This window comes from Athene cunicularia (genome assembly GCF_003259725.1).
Source record: "Athene cunicularia isolate RWA chromosome 13 unlocalized genomic scaffold, athCun1 chr13_part1, whole genome shotgun sequence".
Classification (NCBI taxonomy): domain Eukaryota; kingdom Metazoa; phylum Chordata; class Aves; order Strigiformes; family Strigidae; genus Athene; species Athene cunicularia.
Window position 1 is genome coordinate 20,295,038 of NW_020799117.1, and position 17,779 is coordinate 20,312,816.

The following is a 17,779-nucleotide window of genomic DNA, read 5'->3' on the forward strand; positions in this document are numbered from 1 at the left end:
CCCCCCCCCTCCCCCTCCCCGCAACTCCCCAGAAGAGCAAACACCTACAGCACTACGCCACCATTTGTTTTCAATACAATTACTGTTACCATAAGCATTTCTCCTTTGGTGTTTGCACTATCAGGGGGTCAGCAGCAGTTCAATGTTTTTTACATTTCTTCCTCAAATACTAGGAAAAATATCTGAATATATCATCCAGTAGCATTTTTTGGATTTGCCTGCAGTACTTGGATATTACTTGAGCACTTTGGGTTTTCAGTACTCCTTCCTCATGCTTTTCATGGGGAAACTCTGCTGCTGCATATATGGATTTGGCTGGAGAAGGTGGAGGAAGGTGGAGAAATCTCCATCTAGTCCGAGACCCCACAGAGTGGTCCATTAGACTCGACACTATCTGCACTGTCATTACCTGCCTGAGGAATGGACCAAACATTCAGTCACTGCATCACCACTGAGCAAAAGCAGAAATAAGTATAGTCCAAGTACAGAAAGTGGAGAACTTCTGCACCTGGGTGGAGAATGTATGCAAAAACCCCCTTCTTCCTCACAGAAAGGACTTGAGCTCTTACCAGATTTAAAGGGTTACAAGAAGCTTAGAGTTGAATATATTACGTTTCGCTCTAGTGGAAAGTGGTGTCTGCTTTCCTAAGATCTGCTTCTAGGCAGCTGATCACAGCAAGACAGGTGAAGAACCCCTGCATTTACCTCTGAGCTACCTATTTACCTTCTGCAAATTGAAATACCACCAGTTGTCACACTGCCAACTCAGCCCTTATTTCCAACCTCTGAGCAAAACCTGATCTCTCAGGCAACCCACCTGGAAAAAGTGTGCTAGAAGCAGCAGAACTAATTCAGAAGGAAAAAAAAAAAAGCACAACCATGTTCACAAAGAAAATGAAAGGCTAAGAACTGGCAGGGGGAAAGAAGGATTCAGCAGACCTAGTACTGCAGATGACTGCGGATCAAAACCCTCCCCCAAAGCCTGACTGCATCCACATGCTAATTACATGACCCTGAAGAGATGCACCTCTGGGCATGGCAGCAGCTACCGATGACAAGGACATACAACTTCTTCCAAAATTTTCACACACAACCTATAAATACTGTTTGCCTTTTATTGAATATTCAGGTAAATATTTCACATTAATACAGGCTACATAAAGTAGAGCCACTATACCACATGAAATTTACTCAGCTGTTCCTTTTAAGTATGTAAACAATTATACATGTATTTACCACCCTAAAAGGTTGATACCATGTAATCAGCTAGTTCTCTGCTGCATACAAGGAGCATTCAGTAGTGTTCAGCCAAAAGCACTAGTTCCATCTGATTTTTAAGTTCAAAATGGCTAAACTAACCAGAGAACAGAATTAGTTTGTATAGGTAAATCATTTTGTTCTTACACAATGGGCAATCAAGTTTCTTCCATTGCTATAGCCCACAGAAAATTGCTTAGTTAGGCACATTAAAAAAATCCCCAGGGTTTCTCAAGGTCATAAAGATTCCCAAACAAGGCTAAAAAAGGATAGACCCCCTTAAATCAGTTGACGTACTTGAGATGCATGTTTCCAATGTGAGGTGCCCAGGTGCCAGGCCAAATCTACAGCAAGAAATAAAAAGACAAGTCTATTATAAAAACAAATAAAGGTTCCTTTAACAGAGCGTTTAACCACTAGAGGGCAATCTTAAGGCTTCCCCAAAATACAACCAGATAGTCCAAAGGCTGGGAGCCCTCTTCAGCACCGGGCCAAGGTTTAAGTGACAACCTGCAAGATGATGAGTATGGACATAAACCCTCTCGCTTATAACAATGTTGATTTACCTGGCTCAGTGGTCTTGGAATACTGCTTATTTTACCTGAAAGCTTTGGTACAGGTAGTGCTGTACATTTCTTATAAACACAGACACACTGTAAAGGAAAAGTCATGCAAACAGACAATCTCAATTCCAGTGTCAAAGAACTGGGAGAAAAAAAGTCACCTATCAAAGAATGAAGAAAAAGAAAACAAAGCACAACACTGTAAGAAGCCCCACGTAAGCAAAGGTGTGAAAAGGCAGCCACACTACCTGCTGAGCATCAGTACATTCTGTTGAGTTCTGGACAACTTTGATCATGGGATTCCAGGCAGGATCTGGAGTATGGAGCCCGTTAAAGAGGGGGCCTCCTGGGCCATCCGCTAGCTGAGGATGCGAGGGTATTAGAGTGCCGCCATACATGGAAATCGGTAGGCCCTGAGGAACAAGAGAAAGCACCATTAGTGAAGGCAGCAGTGGCTGTGAAGAATGACTGTAGTACCACGTTTGCCAAGATGACAGAAGCAATTCACATCCTACTGCCAAGTATCTCAGCAGTGTGAGGAAATGGGGCACTGCTGCACACCTAGGCAGAGTATGGAATATGGTGACTCTGCAGAGCTTGAGATTCAGGTCAGTTTACCCATTTTTCTGAAATTACGCCTCACCGATATGTAGCAGCCTCTGCACAGTGCTGTCAGATGACCCCATGAAGCCAGACACAGCAGCTGTGCAAGTGATCTCAGTGCTCCCTCTTACCTCTGCAGCACGTGACAACTTTGGTGCACGCAGGGCTGCAGTCAGGGGCTGCACTTCAGCAAAGGCCACATACAGCTTGAGCCTGCAAGACTCCAAGTTGAAGATTTTCTATAAATTACTAATGGCCACCTAAAATATTCTTCCAGTTCAGGGAGAGCAAGTAACAGAGCAGCTTTCTGCAATTATGAAATCTCCTGCCTGTGTTTGAATGATTGCTGCTCTGCAATTTACAAGATCCCAAGAGCACCTGCTACAGCTACTTTCGAAACACATTGTGAGCAAATCTGCTGTTGAGTACATCATCCTGGATGTTCCTCCAGTGGTGGCTGAGCTGACTATGGCTTAGCTACGTCCATCTGCCTCAAGCTACTTTCCAGTGTTAACATACAAGGCACAGACTTAGAAGTGGTCCTCTCCTCCCACCACTTCCTTAAGAAAGGCACGTAGTATTCACAGGCACGATTTGTGATGAAAGCATCAAGCAAATCTTCAATCAGCCCCAAGAGCCAAGCAAGCCTTATGAAACATTTCCGGGGGACTGAGCCTCTGAGAGAGGAAACACGGGCAAGCGATGGAGAACATCTGCAATCCACAAATTCACCACCAGGCTTCGGCACCTCTTCTAGTCAGTACTGGGATGAAAGGAGGTGCAGCAAGCAGTGGTAGAAGAGGCACAGGCATACAGCGTAAACAGGCAGAACAGGAGATACAACAAAGTAAGCCCTTGATCATTTTATAGATTAAATCCAACTCTCTGTAACTTACTTTAGAAAAATCCACAAAACTATTTGGCATAGGTTGGTGGAAAATATTTGAGGGAGCCACTATTCCAGAATCATCTCTCTCCATAGGCTGATGCTGAGAAAACGTGCCTGGATCTGACAGCTGCTGATGCATTGGATGATTTCCCATGACAGGCTGAGACCAGCCTGACAATCCTTCTGGAAAGGAGATTGAAAATGGCTGATTACCATTCACTGAAGATAGTCTGGAGTAGAATTCAGCTGCTGCACACATCTAAAGGCTCCCCGAAAACAGCCACAGAGGCATCTTAGGGCCCTGCTCTGAGCAAAGGCAGACACTGCACAGTAAAGCAGGACGATACCTGCAGTTTTTAGGCTGATAACCCATTAACAGACAAGTCTTATCTGTAGCATCAAAGTCTCTCAGAGGGAAGCTGCAGCAGGCAACACTGTATAAGGCTGGCTACACACACACACTTTCCCTCCAGCTCATGTGAGCACATACAAGGTTTTCTTGGAAAAGCACAGCAATGCTGAGACACTATGTTAACCAAAGTAGGGAGGGCTTCACTGAAAAATATAACAAATACAGGATATTAAACATTTGTCTTAGAAGTTACCAGTGGAAACACTAAACTTCAAATTCTGCAGCTCTTCCTTTCCACAAGAACATAAACTATCAGGAAACAATGTAACACTTCAGCTGTTTCAAAGTCATTCTTTTGAAACTGAGGCTGCCTGGAACAGAAGTTACCCCACACATGAAGAGATCAGTGCAAAAAAGCAGCATCCACAACTATGTGTTTCTGGATGCATTAGCTGCATCACAACTAACACTTTAAAATATTAATGGAAAGGTAGAAACTTGGACAGAGGCAGTTGTCCTTTTAGGCCATACTTGGAAATGGAGCCACTTAACAGATCAAAGCTGTTTGCTTTTTAAATTCTGTATCATTCAATAGACTTAATATGAAATTTCTTAACCGTTCTCAGGGTTTACAAGTGTAAGCTGACAGATAATCTAGGCTGGGCGAGAACCACGTTAGGAGGGAAAACTGCAGCGCTTTCACTGATGTGCACTCTCCCACCACTGATGCTTTTCCATTCAGGATGTACTCCAAGGAAGTCGATTACAGACTGTGGAACCTTATTCCTCCTCCCCAGCTTTCTTTTCAGATGCAGTACTTCTGAAAGGCCCTAGAAGTTTCTTTAGGCTACCCCAAGCTGTCCACCAAACTTACCAGACACACTGTTAACTCCAAAGGACCAAATACCGCTATGTCCAACAGGAGCTGTGAAGTTGGTTCCTAAGGGTGTTGGAGTGACAGATCCTCCCTGTCGAATTCTAGCGAGCCTTTCTGTCCCAATGGGAGGGGGGACCTTTCGATCTTGATTGGCATTACCCGTTTTTGGCTGGCCCAAGTTAGAAGGTGCAGAAGCAGCTGAAAGGGGTGAAGATGATCCTGAGGAAACTGATGGAATAGGAGATTCACCTGCTGAAAAGAGTATTTCTCTTGCTTAATTACATGCAAAGCACACAAGCTGGCGAGCATAAATGCTACCCACTCTATCCCCCCAGTATTATCTCAAAGCAAATGATAAAAAGGTTTAAAAGCTTTTTTGGCAAGCATTCTTCAAGTCTATCACAGAAATTCTGTTTAATTTTAACTCTAAAATCAACATTATAAACACAAATGCTTTCAGCCATCAGAATCATGTGATATTCTCATGACATAGCAGTACATCTAAATTAATTACAAGAAAGAATAAGAAACATGGAAGTGTTTCAGGAAGAGGTGAAAACATCAGCCAAAATACCATAAATATCTAAACAGCCTAGTTTTGGTATCCACCACTTCCAGCAGAAGAGAAATCAGACAGCTTCCCAAAGCCACATGTGTAACCTAAGAGTGTAAAAGTCCCACCAACTTCAGTCACTGACTCTTCTTGTGAAATCCAACTTCCTTTGAGCACTCATTTAAATGTTTTGGTTCTTAAGCTCCGAGTGGCAATGAAGTTGCATGCAGTGACATGAAAAGCCTCTTCACTTAAGATTCTGAATCAGAGACCCGTATTTTCTGTAAGCTACTTCCATGTTCTTCCCATTAGGAGGAAACCCTGCTATTACCTTGGATGACACTTAGAGATTCTGGAACATTTTAAGTAACATGAAATAATTCCAGAATCCCATTTAAAAAAAACAAAAAAAAGTGTAACTTCAAACAGTGGCAAACATGGCATTTTCACCTAATATTACACTCATACTATTTAGAGGGGAATCTTTAGATTGGTATAATCACTTCCACGCCCCCACAGCTTCATGACCTTTCCTCTCAGAGCCTACAATGACTGATTTTTTTGCCCAAGTATACCTTTAGTAATGCTACCATAACTAGTGGCATTTTACATGGGAAAAAACACAATAGTACAGCTTGGGATTTGCACACCATCCTCAGAGCTGCTAAAAGCAATTGGAAAGCATTTTGTGCATCACTGGGTAATTTCCCCTCAAGTTACAAATCTACTAAAGACAATAGCTATGAATTTATAGTTAACTAAGACAGACCCATGAAGTTCCTACATGAATTTGTTGCGCTTGTCCAAGGATGTGGTGAAAAATGCTGTCTGTTAAAGCTGGGAGTCCCAACAGGCGCTGGCCCTTGAAGGTAAACCCGTGCTCCTTGTATGTTTGCTGAAAAGCCTGTCAAAGGACCTGAAGAAGAAGTTGTAGAGCTGTTGGATGGATCTAGAGAGGGTAAGCCTGAAATAAACATAAATTTGATTAAATATCTCTCTTTGGGAACCTGCTTCAAAGCACCAGAGACAGCCAGTGCTCCAAATATAATTACAGCATCTCATCACCTTCAGGGGTATCTGCACATGGTAAGTTCATTTTACAGGTGCACGATTCTCCCTTAGAAACCAACAGAAGGCATTTCTGTATACTGTTTTGGCCTGAAGTTTTAACAAAAACAGCCATCCCTTTGTCACTGAAAGGAAAAGATCTTAGCAGGGAAGGCAAAGGAGGAAAGCTGTGAGTGGCAAGTATCTCTGCTTACAAAAAAAAGCCACAGAAGTCAAACAGGGATACAGGGCTCTGAAAGTCCCAGGGGAATCCAGCACCAGGGAAGTAGTTCACTGCAGTATGGTTTTTGCCATCCTATAGGTACATTCACATATAGATCGGTCAGACCATGCTGTGTCCAGAGAAACAGGGGCTGATGATGCACAGCAAAACAGGTGAGAGGGCTGCTTCCTATAAGGGTGCGTGAGAGGAAGGCAGAGATGGAGAGAAAGTTCAAAGTCCCACAATAATTATTAGCAAGGGGGAATTACAGTTTTTTAATAAGCCAAAGCTTTTAAGTACTTTTCCAAAATGTAAAAGCTCTTATCACATGTTATTACCTGAAAGCAGAAACGGGCATGGCTGTATGTTTACCTGAGTTCTGGGTTTAGTTTCAAGGGCCTATTAAACAAGACTAGTTTCAAAACAATTTAAACATTTCAAAATGACCACAACCAGGACCAGCCTATATTGCTGCAGAGCAAGGTTGTACCTACTTACACCGCAGCAGTCTGCAAACAGCAGTGGTGACAGACAACACCTGAGGTCATAGACTAGAGGTGCACCTTTCATCACTTGGATACATTCCTGAAAGCCAGGTCTTTTTCCCCCAGTATTATCAACCAAGTTGACCTGATTTACTGCTTCCAGGGGTGCCAGATCCAACCTGCTCCCATTGACGGAAATGACTCACTGGATTTGAAGGAGGTATTTTTCTCCCTAGACCTACCCCAAAGGTTAAAAAAAAAGCCCCCAGTACAGAAGTACAGACAAGGAGAAGTAAATCACCACCAGAACATGGGGTGCTCAGACAAGGGAACCTGAGTGTGGGAGGACAATCTTTCAAGGTCTGTCACAACACAATGTGCAAAACTCCATGGCTATGAGGAAGATGCTAATGCCTGTGCAGGCTGCCTGTCAACATAGTTTGACTGATCTGCGTTTGTCCAGAGCTGCAGACTGACCCCAGCATGGAGCCCAGCTGTATGCAGACTGCAGCACCTCCGGCTGAGGGCCCTCCTGTGCATCTGCCATAGAGCTACTGATGGGAGACTCTCGCTAACCCTCCATTCAAAAAATTCAGCTCAGAGGTAGTTAAAAGGCCCTTATGGCGACCAATTCTACCACATATCAAAACCAAGTTTCCAGCTAGCTAACAAATCACCTAAGATCCTGAATCTCTGCCCCATAGGGGTAACAGAGGGATTACAGTGCTGCTGCTGCTCATGGGGACTGCAGGCTTCCTAAACAGATAACAAGGCAAGGATTATGATAAAAAGAGCTCTTCTGCAAAAGAGAGATGCCCAGCTGTGTCTTTTGAAGGTTTGGTAGGATGGGTACACAGCTTTCAAAGTGCAGAGACTGTACAGCCAAGATGACTTAGCACTGCTGTGTATTTTCTACAGGCTGAAGGAAGTGTGACATCCAGAAATGCACAAATTCAACAGAGTAGTCAGTTTTCAAATTGTAAAGAACACTTTATCATTATCTTGCCTTTCATAAAAGTGGATGAGAAAAACCTTTGCTCAATGTTAAAAATGTCTTCTATGAACAATGACTTACAGAATCCTGATTTCAAAAATGAGCTTCCTATTTATGTACTTACCAAGAAATTCAGGTTTTGCAATACTAAACCTTTTTGCAATACCATACTCTGCAGTTACTTGGGCCATAAACTCAAAATCTTTGTCATAGTCTGAAAGCATATCTGAGCTTTTGAGACTAGCATAAGAAACTCACACAAACTCTGCTCAAAATTCAGTTTATCAAAGGCTCCTGGCACTTCTGCAGAAACTGGTTACTGCAAGGGCTACCCCTACCTTTAGAGAAACAGACACAACACTTGGTCACTCCATGCAAAACAGGGAGCCCAGCTATTTCATGTGACTCCATATTCATGTGCTGCTTCCTAAGCTGGCATACTTCAATAATGCCACATGAGCAAGGTCTCAAACCCCTTCTTAAAATACAGGGGCATTTTATCTAACAAATAGACTTCTCCACTGTTGCCCCAAGTGGTTGGGCTAGGTCCGCCGTCAATATGCAAGCTGTTAGGACAAGAGATCTAAAGACATAATTAAGAAAAAGGCCGCTTCTAAAACATATCCACAGCTGGTGAGGAGATCCGCATGTGTATCTGTGCCTCAAAGGAACTGGTAAGCCAGAGAAAACTCAAGCTGCAGTTGAGCTTACCCATGGATAGGAAAAGCAGAGTACCCAAACTCCACCCTGAGGTGACAACTTGTTAAAGAAAAAGCTGATTTAGTGCACAGTCAAATTCTATTAAATTTCCACCAAATCAGCTTAGAGGTGATCACCAGGAGATGCTGATTTGTGGAAAAACTTGCCACAGCCCAACTGTGCAAGACAGGCACAAAAGACAAACCTCTGCTCTATCAGTGCAGAGCCACAGCTGAGATTAGAAAATTGGTGTCCACCTGCTTTGATGGCCATTACTACTCCCTCTCACCACACAAAAGTGTACTGAATTTCCAGACAAGACCCAGACTGCTCCTTGTCCATCACACTGCTGTTGGCCGAAGTCTAAGACAGAAGTGACTGACCCTTTTCCCTCTTCTCAAATCTCATGAAACTTGCCAACAAACTCTAAGGAAACAGCCAGGGTAGTACCCCAGTTCAACCCACCTCGGAAGCTGGACTGAGCAGATAGGTCTGGTCCCTTGGGAAGAACCAGTGAATGAGATGGGTGGACAGACCACAAGACCACACACACTCCAAGAGAGCTCCTCAGCCTATCGTCCCTGCTCCCTTCCTCACTACAGTACCTTCAAAACAACTCCTTCTCAGCAGTCTCCCTTAGCCCCCCTGCTTTCCTGTATGAAAGGCAATTTAAATTCTGGAACTAAGGTGATCAAAACCAGTATTAAGTAGAATGATATTAAATGAATCAACTAAGGACCTGACTAACCAGTCACCTCCTGCAAGGCAGAATTTTAGAGACACATCTACCTATTTGCAGTTTTTCTTCACTCTGCGACATCCTAATCAAATTCTAGCTCAGAAAAAAAATGTGTTCTGTCCAAGTATTTTTGTGCATCAGTTGAGACACATCTCCCTGAAGTCAACCATGTGAGCTCTACCTAACCTTCCTAATTCAAGGAAGAAACAGATTTAGACTACCTTTTAAATACGTACAATCATTTAAAGATAGGTAAAGGATCAAGAAATTCTTCCCAATGACAAACAGATAATCTTAACATAAGGGAACAGCAAAATTTTTTGCTGCTATGGGAAGTCCCAGTCAACTGTCTTTGTATATACAGGATGCAACCATTAGAAAAATCAGCAGATTCCATTATCATTCCAGCAACAGCCAACTCCCAGTTTAGAGCACTGCAGAGAAAAAGCTGAGCCACCAGTAAAGTGTTTCTGGAGTCTAGTTACTTTACCTTCCACAGCCTTAGGTACCTCTGGCTCTGCTTGCTGCACTGCGACTGGACATAGCATAAGAGCTCTAGGTGTTCAGGTGCTCAGAAAATGACAGTCACAGTAAACATCCCAGTTTTGTGGTTAAAGCTAGTCAGAGAAAAGTGTTCTGGTTTTCAGAAGGCCTGCACATGTGTAAATCAACTGCGAGAAATGGGAATGCTGAAAAGCTTCTTTCTTCACCACCACACCTTCCAAATGCCCCCTTCTCCTTTAGTCTGCAAATCAAACTACTTGATTTGTCACAATCCATCATTCAAGTCCTAAAGTGTTAGCCCAAATATCTAACGTACACTGCAGGGGCAAAGGCAACTTCAAAGCAAGGCTCTCTAGCTACCCAGCTACCAGGCACCATAAAGCCATTATGTCAAGAATGAAGGGGAGAACAGGGTGGCACAAACTAGATCCCTTGAGGGTTTTTTCCAGCCAAACGGGTGCATCCAGTTGCCTGCAACGTAGTTTGAACATGAAGATGATATTAATCCTTTAGACAGAGCACAGCAAGGGCAGGGAGCTCACTCTGAGTGTTCCTAACCCATTGCAAATAAATACAGATAAGCTTGAACTTCACAGCAGAAGGACAGTAATTTCCTAATAGAACACACCATGCCGTAGCACACCAGTTACACAAAGCACAACATAATCTTATTAAAATCCTAGAGCCATATCAAGAGGCAAAAAGTACAGAGTTTACCCTGAGTTGTGCTAGAGTCTCAGATAAAATACTGAACATCTGCACACAGTCACTCCCTCAGCTGAAACCTGTCAAGAGTCCTGGACCTGCTGTTTCAGGTTTGGTATCACCCACCTCTATGTTGTATTCCAACCCAAAATCTAAAAATCAATGCTATTCTGATCTATACAAACAGGTGGAAGCATTCCCATGTCTTAGAGAACAAGCAATGCAACACCTGCAATGTTTCCAACACCTAACATTCCAGAAAAGCTGAAGAAAGGAGGAAAAAAATGGTCATCAACATTTTAAAGAGCACTTGGAAAAAGCAGGACATCCTTGTTACATCAGTATTCTCTAAGTGTAATTTGTAAACTAATTCTCAATCAGTTTGAGATGATCGAAGTGTAATGATTAAAGAAAGAATTCTGTCCAGTGCATGATCCTAATGACTTACCTACAGGACTAGTCGAAACCCGCTGGGAAGGTGGCCTGAAACCAGGAGCCTTGGAGTTGTCAGGATGCACGTTTTCCACGTGTCCTAGCACAGAGTTATTCAGAAAGGTAGACTGAACTGTGAAAGATGGGTCAGCTGCTGCTCGGGTAGAGAGGGGACAGTCTCCCCATCCTTGGTTAGCTGGCACCTGGTTGCTATCAAAAAGACTACTAAAGTGACTGAAGAGTGTTGCTGGCCCGAAGGTAGGAGGCAATGATTTGTTTGCTGGGTTAATGTGCATCTGAGAACCGTTCATAACGTTCATGGCTGACGAAAGCTGCACTGCAGCAGGTGGACCTTGAGAAGGTGTTAAAGGAACTTGATTTGTAACAAAAATAGACTGAGGATCTTGATGGAGGTTTGCATTTGGTACCACTGAATAGAAAGAACCTCTGGACTGCATCCTGTGAGCAACTCGAGGTGCTGGTACAGCTACTTGAGGTAAGTTACTGTTGTCCTGATTATCTGCAACAACTGACCTGGGTGACGCTAAGCTTAAAGGAGCAGTTTCTGAGCTGGATGAAAAAGGCATCGACATGGAAGGATTTATCTCTGACATGCTGGTTGGCAGTATTTCATCTTGGACACTATTTAGCGGTGCAGGACTGCTCGATGGGCGAGTTTCGGTGACTCCTGAGTTGCTGCTAGCTGACATACTGCAACTACTTGGAACTGAAGATGGCGCACATGCATTTGCAGTGGGCTGGTCTGGTGTTGACACCTTCTCTTTGGGTGCTGAGACAACTGAGAAAGAGTCCGCTTTAAGTGCAGAATGCTGTGTTTGTGGAGCATTAGATGGCAGAAATGCTGTGGGCACTTGCCCATTGTTTGTGGGGGCAGAGGAAGCTGAAGGAAGCGTGCTACAGGTGCTTGTCACCGTTGAGATTGCTGTTGCTGCAGCACTCGTCTTGGGAACGCAGGCAAACAACTGCTTTCTGACTGAAGAGGGAGTCCGATTACTGGTTACACACAGCGGTTGAGTGGAAGCAGCTACAGAAGAGACAGTAATGGGACAACTAGAAGTAGCTAATCCAGGAGACTCTGTCTGTAAAATATTTCCATTCTGACTACCTACACGACTTGAACTATTATGCTTTGGAGAGCTGTTTGTGCTGCCAGGGTTAACTGGTCTCACTGGGAATGGTCCCCAAGTGTTCGGTGAGGGTGAAAAAGTTCCTCCAAACTGGGCCATAGGTAAGCGAGGGTGACGGATCTGTTGCATAGTTTGGGCAGCCAGCAAGGCAAAATGAGGGTGAGAATAAGCTAGAGGAAGAGACACCGGAAAAGATGACCGCACATTTGCTGGGACATTCTTGTTTAATTTGTTAGTAGGCTGGAAAGTAGATAATGTTGATGACTGTGATGTGACCAGGGGTGGTGCTCCGAGAGGAAAGGAGTTCTTGTTTGAAGCAGTCGCAGTGCTGACTCCAGATGAGAAGTTTGCATGGATTGATTTGGTACTTGAAGCGGGTGTTCTTATATGAGTTTTAGGAATCAAGTCTTCCAGTTCCTTGGCAGGATCTTGAATAAGGGCATTGATGAGTTGCACTGCGTATCGTGTTGACTCTGTACCACCCCTAGATTAAATAACACACATTTAACTTTTGAAAAAGGAAACCTCACTTTGTGCAACATTCTGTAGCCTAAATTTTATACTGATCTGCAAGTCTACTGCGTGTTTACTCCAGTAAGTTACTACTTGACTTGCGTATCTTAAGGATTATCTTTGAAGATGTTCAGCTGAAGATGATGTTCAGCTTTATCTTGGCAGCAGTAATACATGTTCTATTCTAGTACCAAGAAGCTAAATATGTCCTGTCTTAAAAGCAAACAAACTTCTTGCGTTAGTCCATAATGTCACTTATTAAGACTTTCATTTCTAGATACCGTACCTTATAGTGATCATTCTCTCTCCATTCTTATCTTTTTGCTTATCAACATCAATATGGGCACCAGTGACATCTTGAATTGCTGTGATGTTGCACCCACCTCTTCCCATTATTCTAGATACGACAGAAGCTGGGACAGATAATTTCTTTGACCTATATCACAAAGACCACAAATTTGTGAAATGTATTCAAACTTGCAAAGGCATACAAAAAAATCCCTTGCTGACAGGTGGCTGAAGCAATATTATCAAGTTTCAGGGCAGCAAGTGGTTTTCTGCTAATATTTTCTCCACCCTCTGGAGACTCTCTAAAGCTCCCCCACTCAAATTACTCATCATCCTCAGTACCGGATGAGGATTCTCCAGAAGCATTTATTCCACCACTGTTGTAAAACAGATGTATGTGCCTCACACTGCTTCAGAAACACTTTTGGATTTTACCTTATCTTGTGTACCTTCAAAGTGAGACAAATCCCTAGCTTATCAACCTAAATTTACATAAACAGCACTGCTTCAAATATAAAAGCCCATGGCTTAGCTACTTTGATCATTTATAGCAAGGATATATAGCAAGGATAAGGTGGTTTCCCAATGTCTTCCCAGTGATCAGTTCTGCAATACCACTTACATTCACAACTCTTTTGGCATCCACCTCTCTCAGACCTCGAGATCTGAAAGTTTATTGGTGACACTACACCACGGTGGACAGCAGACAGTTAAATTGTAGGACAATTCTGTCATTTAAGAAGCTGCTGGAAACCACTGTGAAGGCAGCACAGATTTTCAGAAACAGGCTCGCTGTCAGGCCACAACACTGTAACCCATGTGTTTGGCAAAATAAGGTAATTTAGGACTTCTCCAATTCACGTGGTATTAGGGGGTCAGTGCAGACATACAGTAGTGCTAAGTCTCTGAGCATGAGCTACGCTTGCATCCACACCCTAGCCAAGGTCTCTCCGGACCACCACTGTTCCCAGACTTCAAAGGCTGGACCTCTCAAGCCCATATACCACTTTCAAACTCACCACTGAACAAGTAGAGGGGATTCTAAGCAGTTTCAGAAGCCACTGTGATTACAGTGCAGGGCGCCTCTGAACACTGTACAGATCCCCACCACCCCCTGAAGAGGCTGCCAGCTTCATCTGGCTATTCCAGTCTTGGAAACTTTTAAGTAACTTGATCCTCAGGAAATTTGTTTCTCACTTCATAGCACTTAAAGGAAACCCATTTTACTTCAAACACATCTGAGTACACGGAAATGTTCTAAAGCATCACCTCATCTCGCTAAAGTGTTTATTCTTTCCCTCTTCTGCCAGGAGAGCATGCTCCAAACCTCCCCATCCTCAGAACCCAGGTCCTCTTGAGCACACACCCAAATATCCTCCCAAGGGTTTTCATGCTTTGGGCTTTCTTCTCCTCTCCACCCCCACAGGTCCTCTCTCAAACTAGACACCCTAGTCCTCCCCAAACCAGAGCTTCTATCCTCATCTCATTTTCAAGATATGTTCACATTACTCACAGGGCTCTTCACCGTATCTTGGTCTGCTTCTGCCTCAGCCCACAAGGAACCCCACACCACCACCCATGGAGACACTCCTCCCCCAGAAGAGCTCATCACCCCAGTGCCCAGGCCCCCACCCACCCATCACCCACTGTTTTTCCCCACCCTACCCATCAAGCTTGATCGTTTTTACCTTGAGAAGCACCCAAAACAGTACCTTTTTGCTCCTGAACAGCAGCGCCCTCCTCTCTGCAGCTGAAATTGCTCAATTGGTGTTGGCTGCAGAGTGTTGCTAGGGGGAGGGTCTTTCAAAACTCTGCCTACTTGCCTGTCAAGGGCAGAAGGAATGTTTTCGTCGGTTACTTCTTTGATAGACATCCCTTCTAGCCACGGGGTATAGAAGAATTCTTGTTGAGACCGGGAGAGACTTAGGGAGAGGAAGGCATGCAGCTCCCGTGCATTTTGCATATGCATCTAAAGTCACCAAAAAGCTTTTTGGCAGGATACATGCTTCAAGCAGTCAGAGCATAGCAAACACCAGTGCAGAACACTTTATAGAAACATTTTTTATGACACAAGGCCTGATTCCTCAGTGATGAGGAAAGGTTGGGGTTTGGATGCCATCTCTAGAACCCTACCATCTCTCGAGCAGAAAGAAGAGTAGACAATACCCAGACAAGCAGTTGAGTTGAGCCTAGAAGACTCAAGAGACTCAGAAGGAGCAATGGAGCAGCTCCCAGGTCAACGGCAGGGTCTGTGTGCAGCCTTGGAAAAGTCAGCTGCCTGTTGAACAGTTTCATGCCTGCACAACTCACCCAGTGGTGGGCAATCTGCAACCATACATTTAGCAAGGCCATGTCACAGCAGAGAACCCCATTTGCAACGAAAGGCAGAGATCAAACCAATTCTAAGGGGTCAAATGCTTAAATTTTCAGATTAAAATGACTTTTTGACTTTACTTAAGAAGAGTCTGTGGCTCTGAATGCATTAATTCCTCCATACAATTATGTTCTTTGCACATAGTCTAACGTTCTCTAAAATAAGCATGTTTGGTCACTACCCTTGCAGAACACAAAATCAGGAGGGTGTCGTAAGTGCACTTAAAGCATCTGACACTTTTCTGTTCATGCTGTATTCCTTTATGATAAAGGGAAGAAAGAAAACCATATTATCATTTCTTGTTACAAGTAGTAGACATCATAAAGGTTACAAAAAAGATCCTGGGATGTTAATGGCCATGTAATAAAAACCAGTACATTTTCAAAGGGAAAGTTTGCTCTACAGAAAATCTTTAAATCTAATTGCATCTCTAGCACTCACTTTAAGGTGACAAAATTTTCCATGGAAGCAGCAATCAAGGTCATTGCCCAAAGCACAATGAATTTCAACCTTGAAGAGATCATCCACTCCTCCTTTACTAACATCCATACTGTCTTGAGTTCATGTGCAAACAATCATCTGCTGCAGGGGCTTTTCACTACCATCTGCCCCCTCCCCCTTTATCTTATCCCCATATGCTTTACTCCACTGAAGTCACAGGTAAAAAAATCCTTGTGCCAAATAAAATGTTCATGTCATACTGAAATGAGGTTAGTGAGGAGTTACTACAAATCAGGACTGCAATTTGTTTTCACAGCACTGCAAGAATAAGGGGTGTGTAATTTTTTATAAATTAATTATACAATTAAACAAGCTTACTAGACATTCTGTATTTGGGAATAATTTACAAGCTAAAAAGCTCCCAGATAGTTTTTAAACATAGAGTTAATTACAGTCTTTACCTTCTAACCACTTCTTTCCAGCCTTCTTCTCTTTTCTGGCCTCTTTTTGGGCTAGTCAGATTCAGCTTTACATTTGGAGAGGTCAGAGGCAGGGAAACAGGCTTATAAGTAGTTGACAAAGAATTTGAATGACCTTCACCATCGAGTCTAGGAAAACAAATGTACTGATTACAACTTACAGAATAAAGTGACAGCATTGCAGTATACATTCCTGCAGCTTAAAACTACTAGCATGAACGGTTTCCAGTCTTATTTTCTACCTGAAACAACTGTTTGGTGACTTCATAGTTAGTTTTTTAGCTTTTAGTCCACAGCCTATACTGCTCCTCCAAAAAGTGGAGTGCTAAACTGAATGAAGTAATACCATAAACACTAAGGACATCAGATTAAAATAGTTTATAATAGGTGATACACAGCCACTTAGGCACATCCTGATCCTGTGGCTATATTGTGTTCTCCTTTTTGAATAGCTTTTTAAGAAAAGGTTCTTTGGTAATAATGACTCTTTCTTACTAAGTACTTGAAAATGTCAGGTTTTCAGCTCTTATTGTCAAAGACTCCCTGGAAAGTGCTTCTACTTCTCACCCGAATTTTATGAATGAGTAACTGATGCACAGATATTTGAGCACTTTAAAGTATTTAAGTGCCAGACACATCAGTTTGGAAGCAGGTGCCCTACTATCATTACCTGTACTAATAGAGATGTAGCAATAGCCTGGTGATACAAACAAGGCAAAGTCTGGGTGAGTGAGACAGAACAGGCAGTGGCTAACTGACCTATGTGGCAGTGAAAAAAAACAGCACTAGGAGCTCACAAGTTCATCTGCAGCACTGAAACACAGGCAGCAGTCACTGAAAAACTAGCCTTATGTGATTTGATCTAGCCGAAAAATTTACAGAAGACCTCACGCTGCACCTGTCCTGCTAAACATCATTCCTCCTCTTTACTATATTCAAGTTTTTATTCCCAATTCTTTACATCATTTTTTAATACTCATTGTGTCTTCCTGCAGGCAAACTGCTTGTTTATACTACATCTCTGAACTTTGTATCAGTATTCACATTTAAATAAGCCAAGTGTACTGATTATATGAAAAGCAATGCTTAGGCAGTATGCCTTTTCAAATGGCAGAATTTTCTCTCTCTACCTTAGTAAGTTCTAGCTCTCTGATAATATACCTGCCCAAGCCATTTGAAAGTTCTGTGGAGAACTTTACTTGTCCTCAGATAACTGTAATATTGAGGCAAAGAGAAAATGTGTATAAAAAAAAAAGAAAAAAGTCCATTGTGGAATACTGATTCCAGAGTAGACTTTGAAAGCTTTTATTCTTCTTTGTCTGAAAATGCCTAGGCATATTTTCAGAAAAGCATTGTTATGAAGTCTTGAGTTTAAGTTTAAATTACAGTAGCCTTGTCATCAGCATGTCTCTGACTAAAGAGAAGAGGAATTCAAGAAGAGCAAATTTAGAAATAATTTTCAGATAAAGTCTGCCTAGTGCAAGAGCCAAAGAGCACATGCAGAAATTAATAAAATGCACTAGCCTCATTTTGGTATTTACACACTGTCTTGTTTCTTAGGTGTACTTTATCTAACAGAAGCAGCACTTCTAACAAGGATTTAGAAGTATGCAT

At 42.8% G+C, this 17,779-nt stretch overlaps 1 protein-coding gene across 1 annotated transcript in view; it reads right to left on the minus strand.

The window, feature by feature from the left end:
- The window catches only part of LOC113485430 (ankyrin repeat and KH domain-containing protein 1-like), a 103,837-nt gene that overhangs the window by 2,245 nt on the left and 83,813 nt on the right, over window positions 1–17,779 (minus strand). Inside the window, exons 29-36 of the mRNA XM_026858561.1 lie at window positions 16,148–16,294; window positions 14,584–14,694; window positions 12,870–13,019; window positions 10,939–12,554; window positions 5,864–6,058; window positions 4,539–4,793; window positions 3,320–3,495; window positions 2,069–2,233 (exon numbers count right to left, since the gene is read on the minus strand). Of these exons, the coding sequence (XP_026714362.1) occupies window positions 2,069–2,233; window positions 3,320–3,495; window positions 4,539–4,793; window positions 5,864–6,058; window positions 10,939–12,554; window positions 12,870–13,019; window positions 14,584–14,694; window positions 16,148–16,294 (2,815 nt within the window). The remainder of the gene's footprint in view (window positions 1–2,068; window positions 2,234–3,319; window positions 3,496–4,538; window positions 4,794–5,863; window positions 6,059–10,938; window positions 12,555–12,869; window positions 13,020–14,583; window positions 14,695–16,147; window positions 16,295–17,779) is intronic.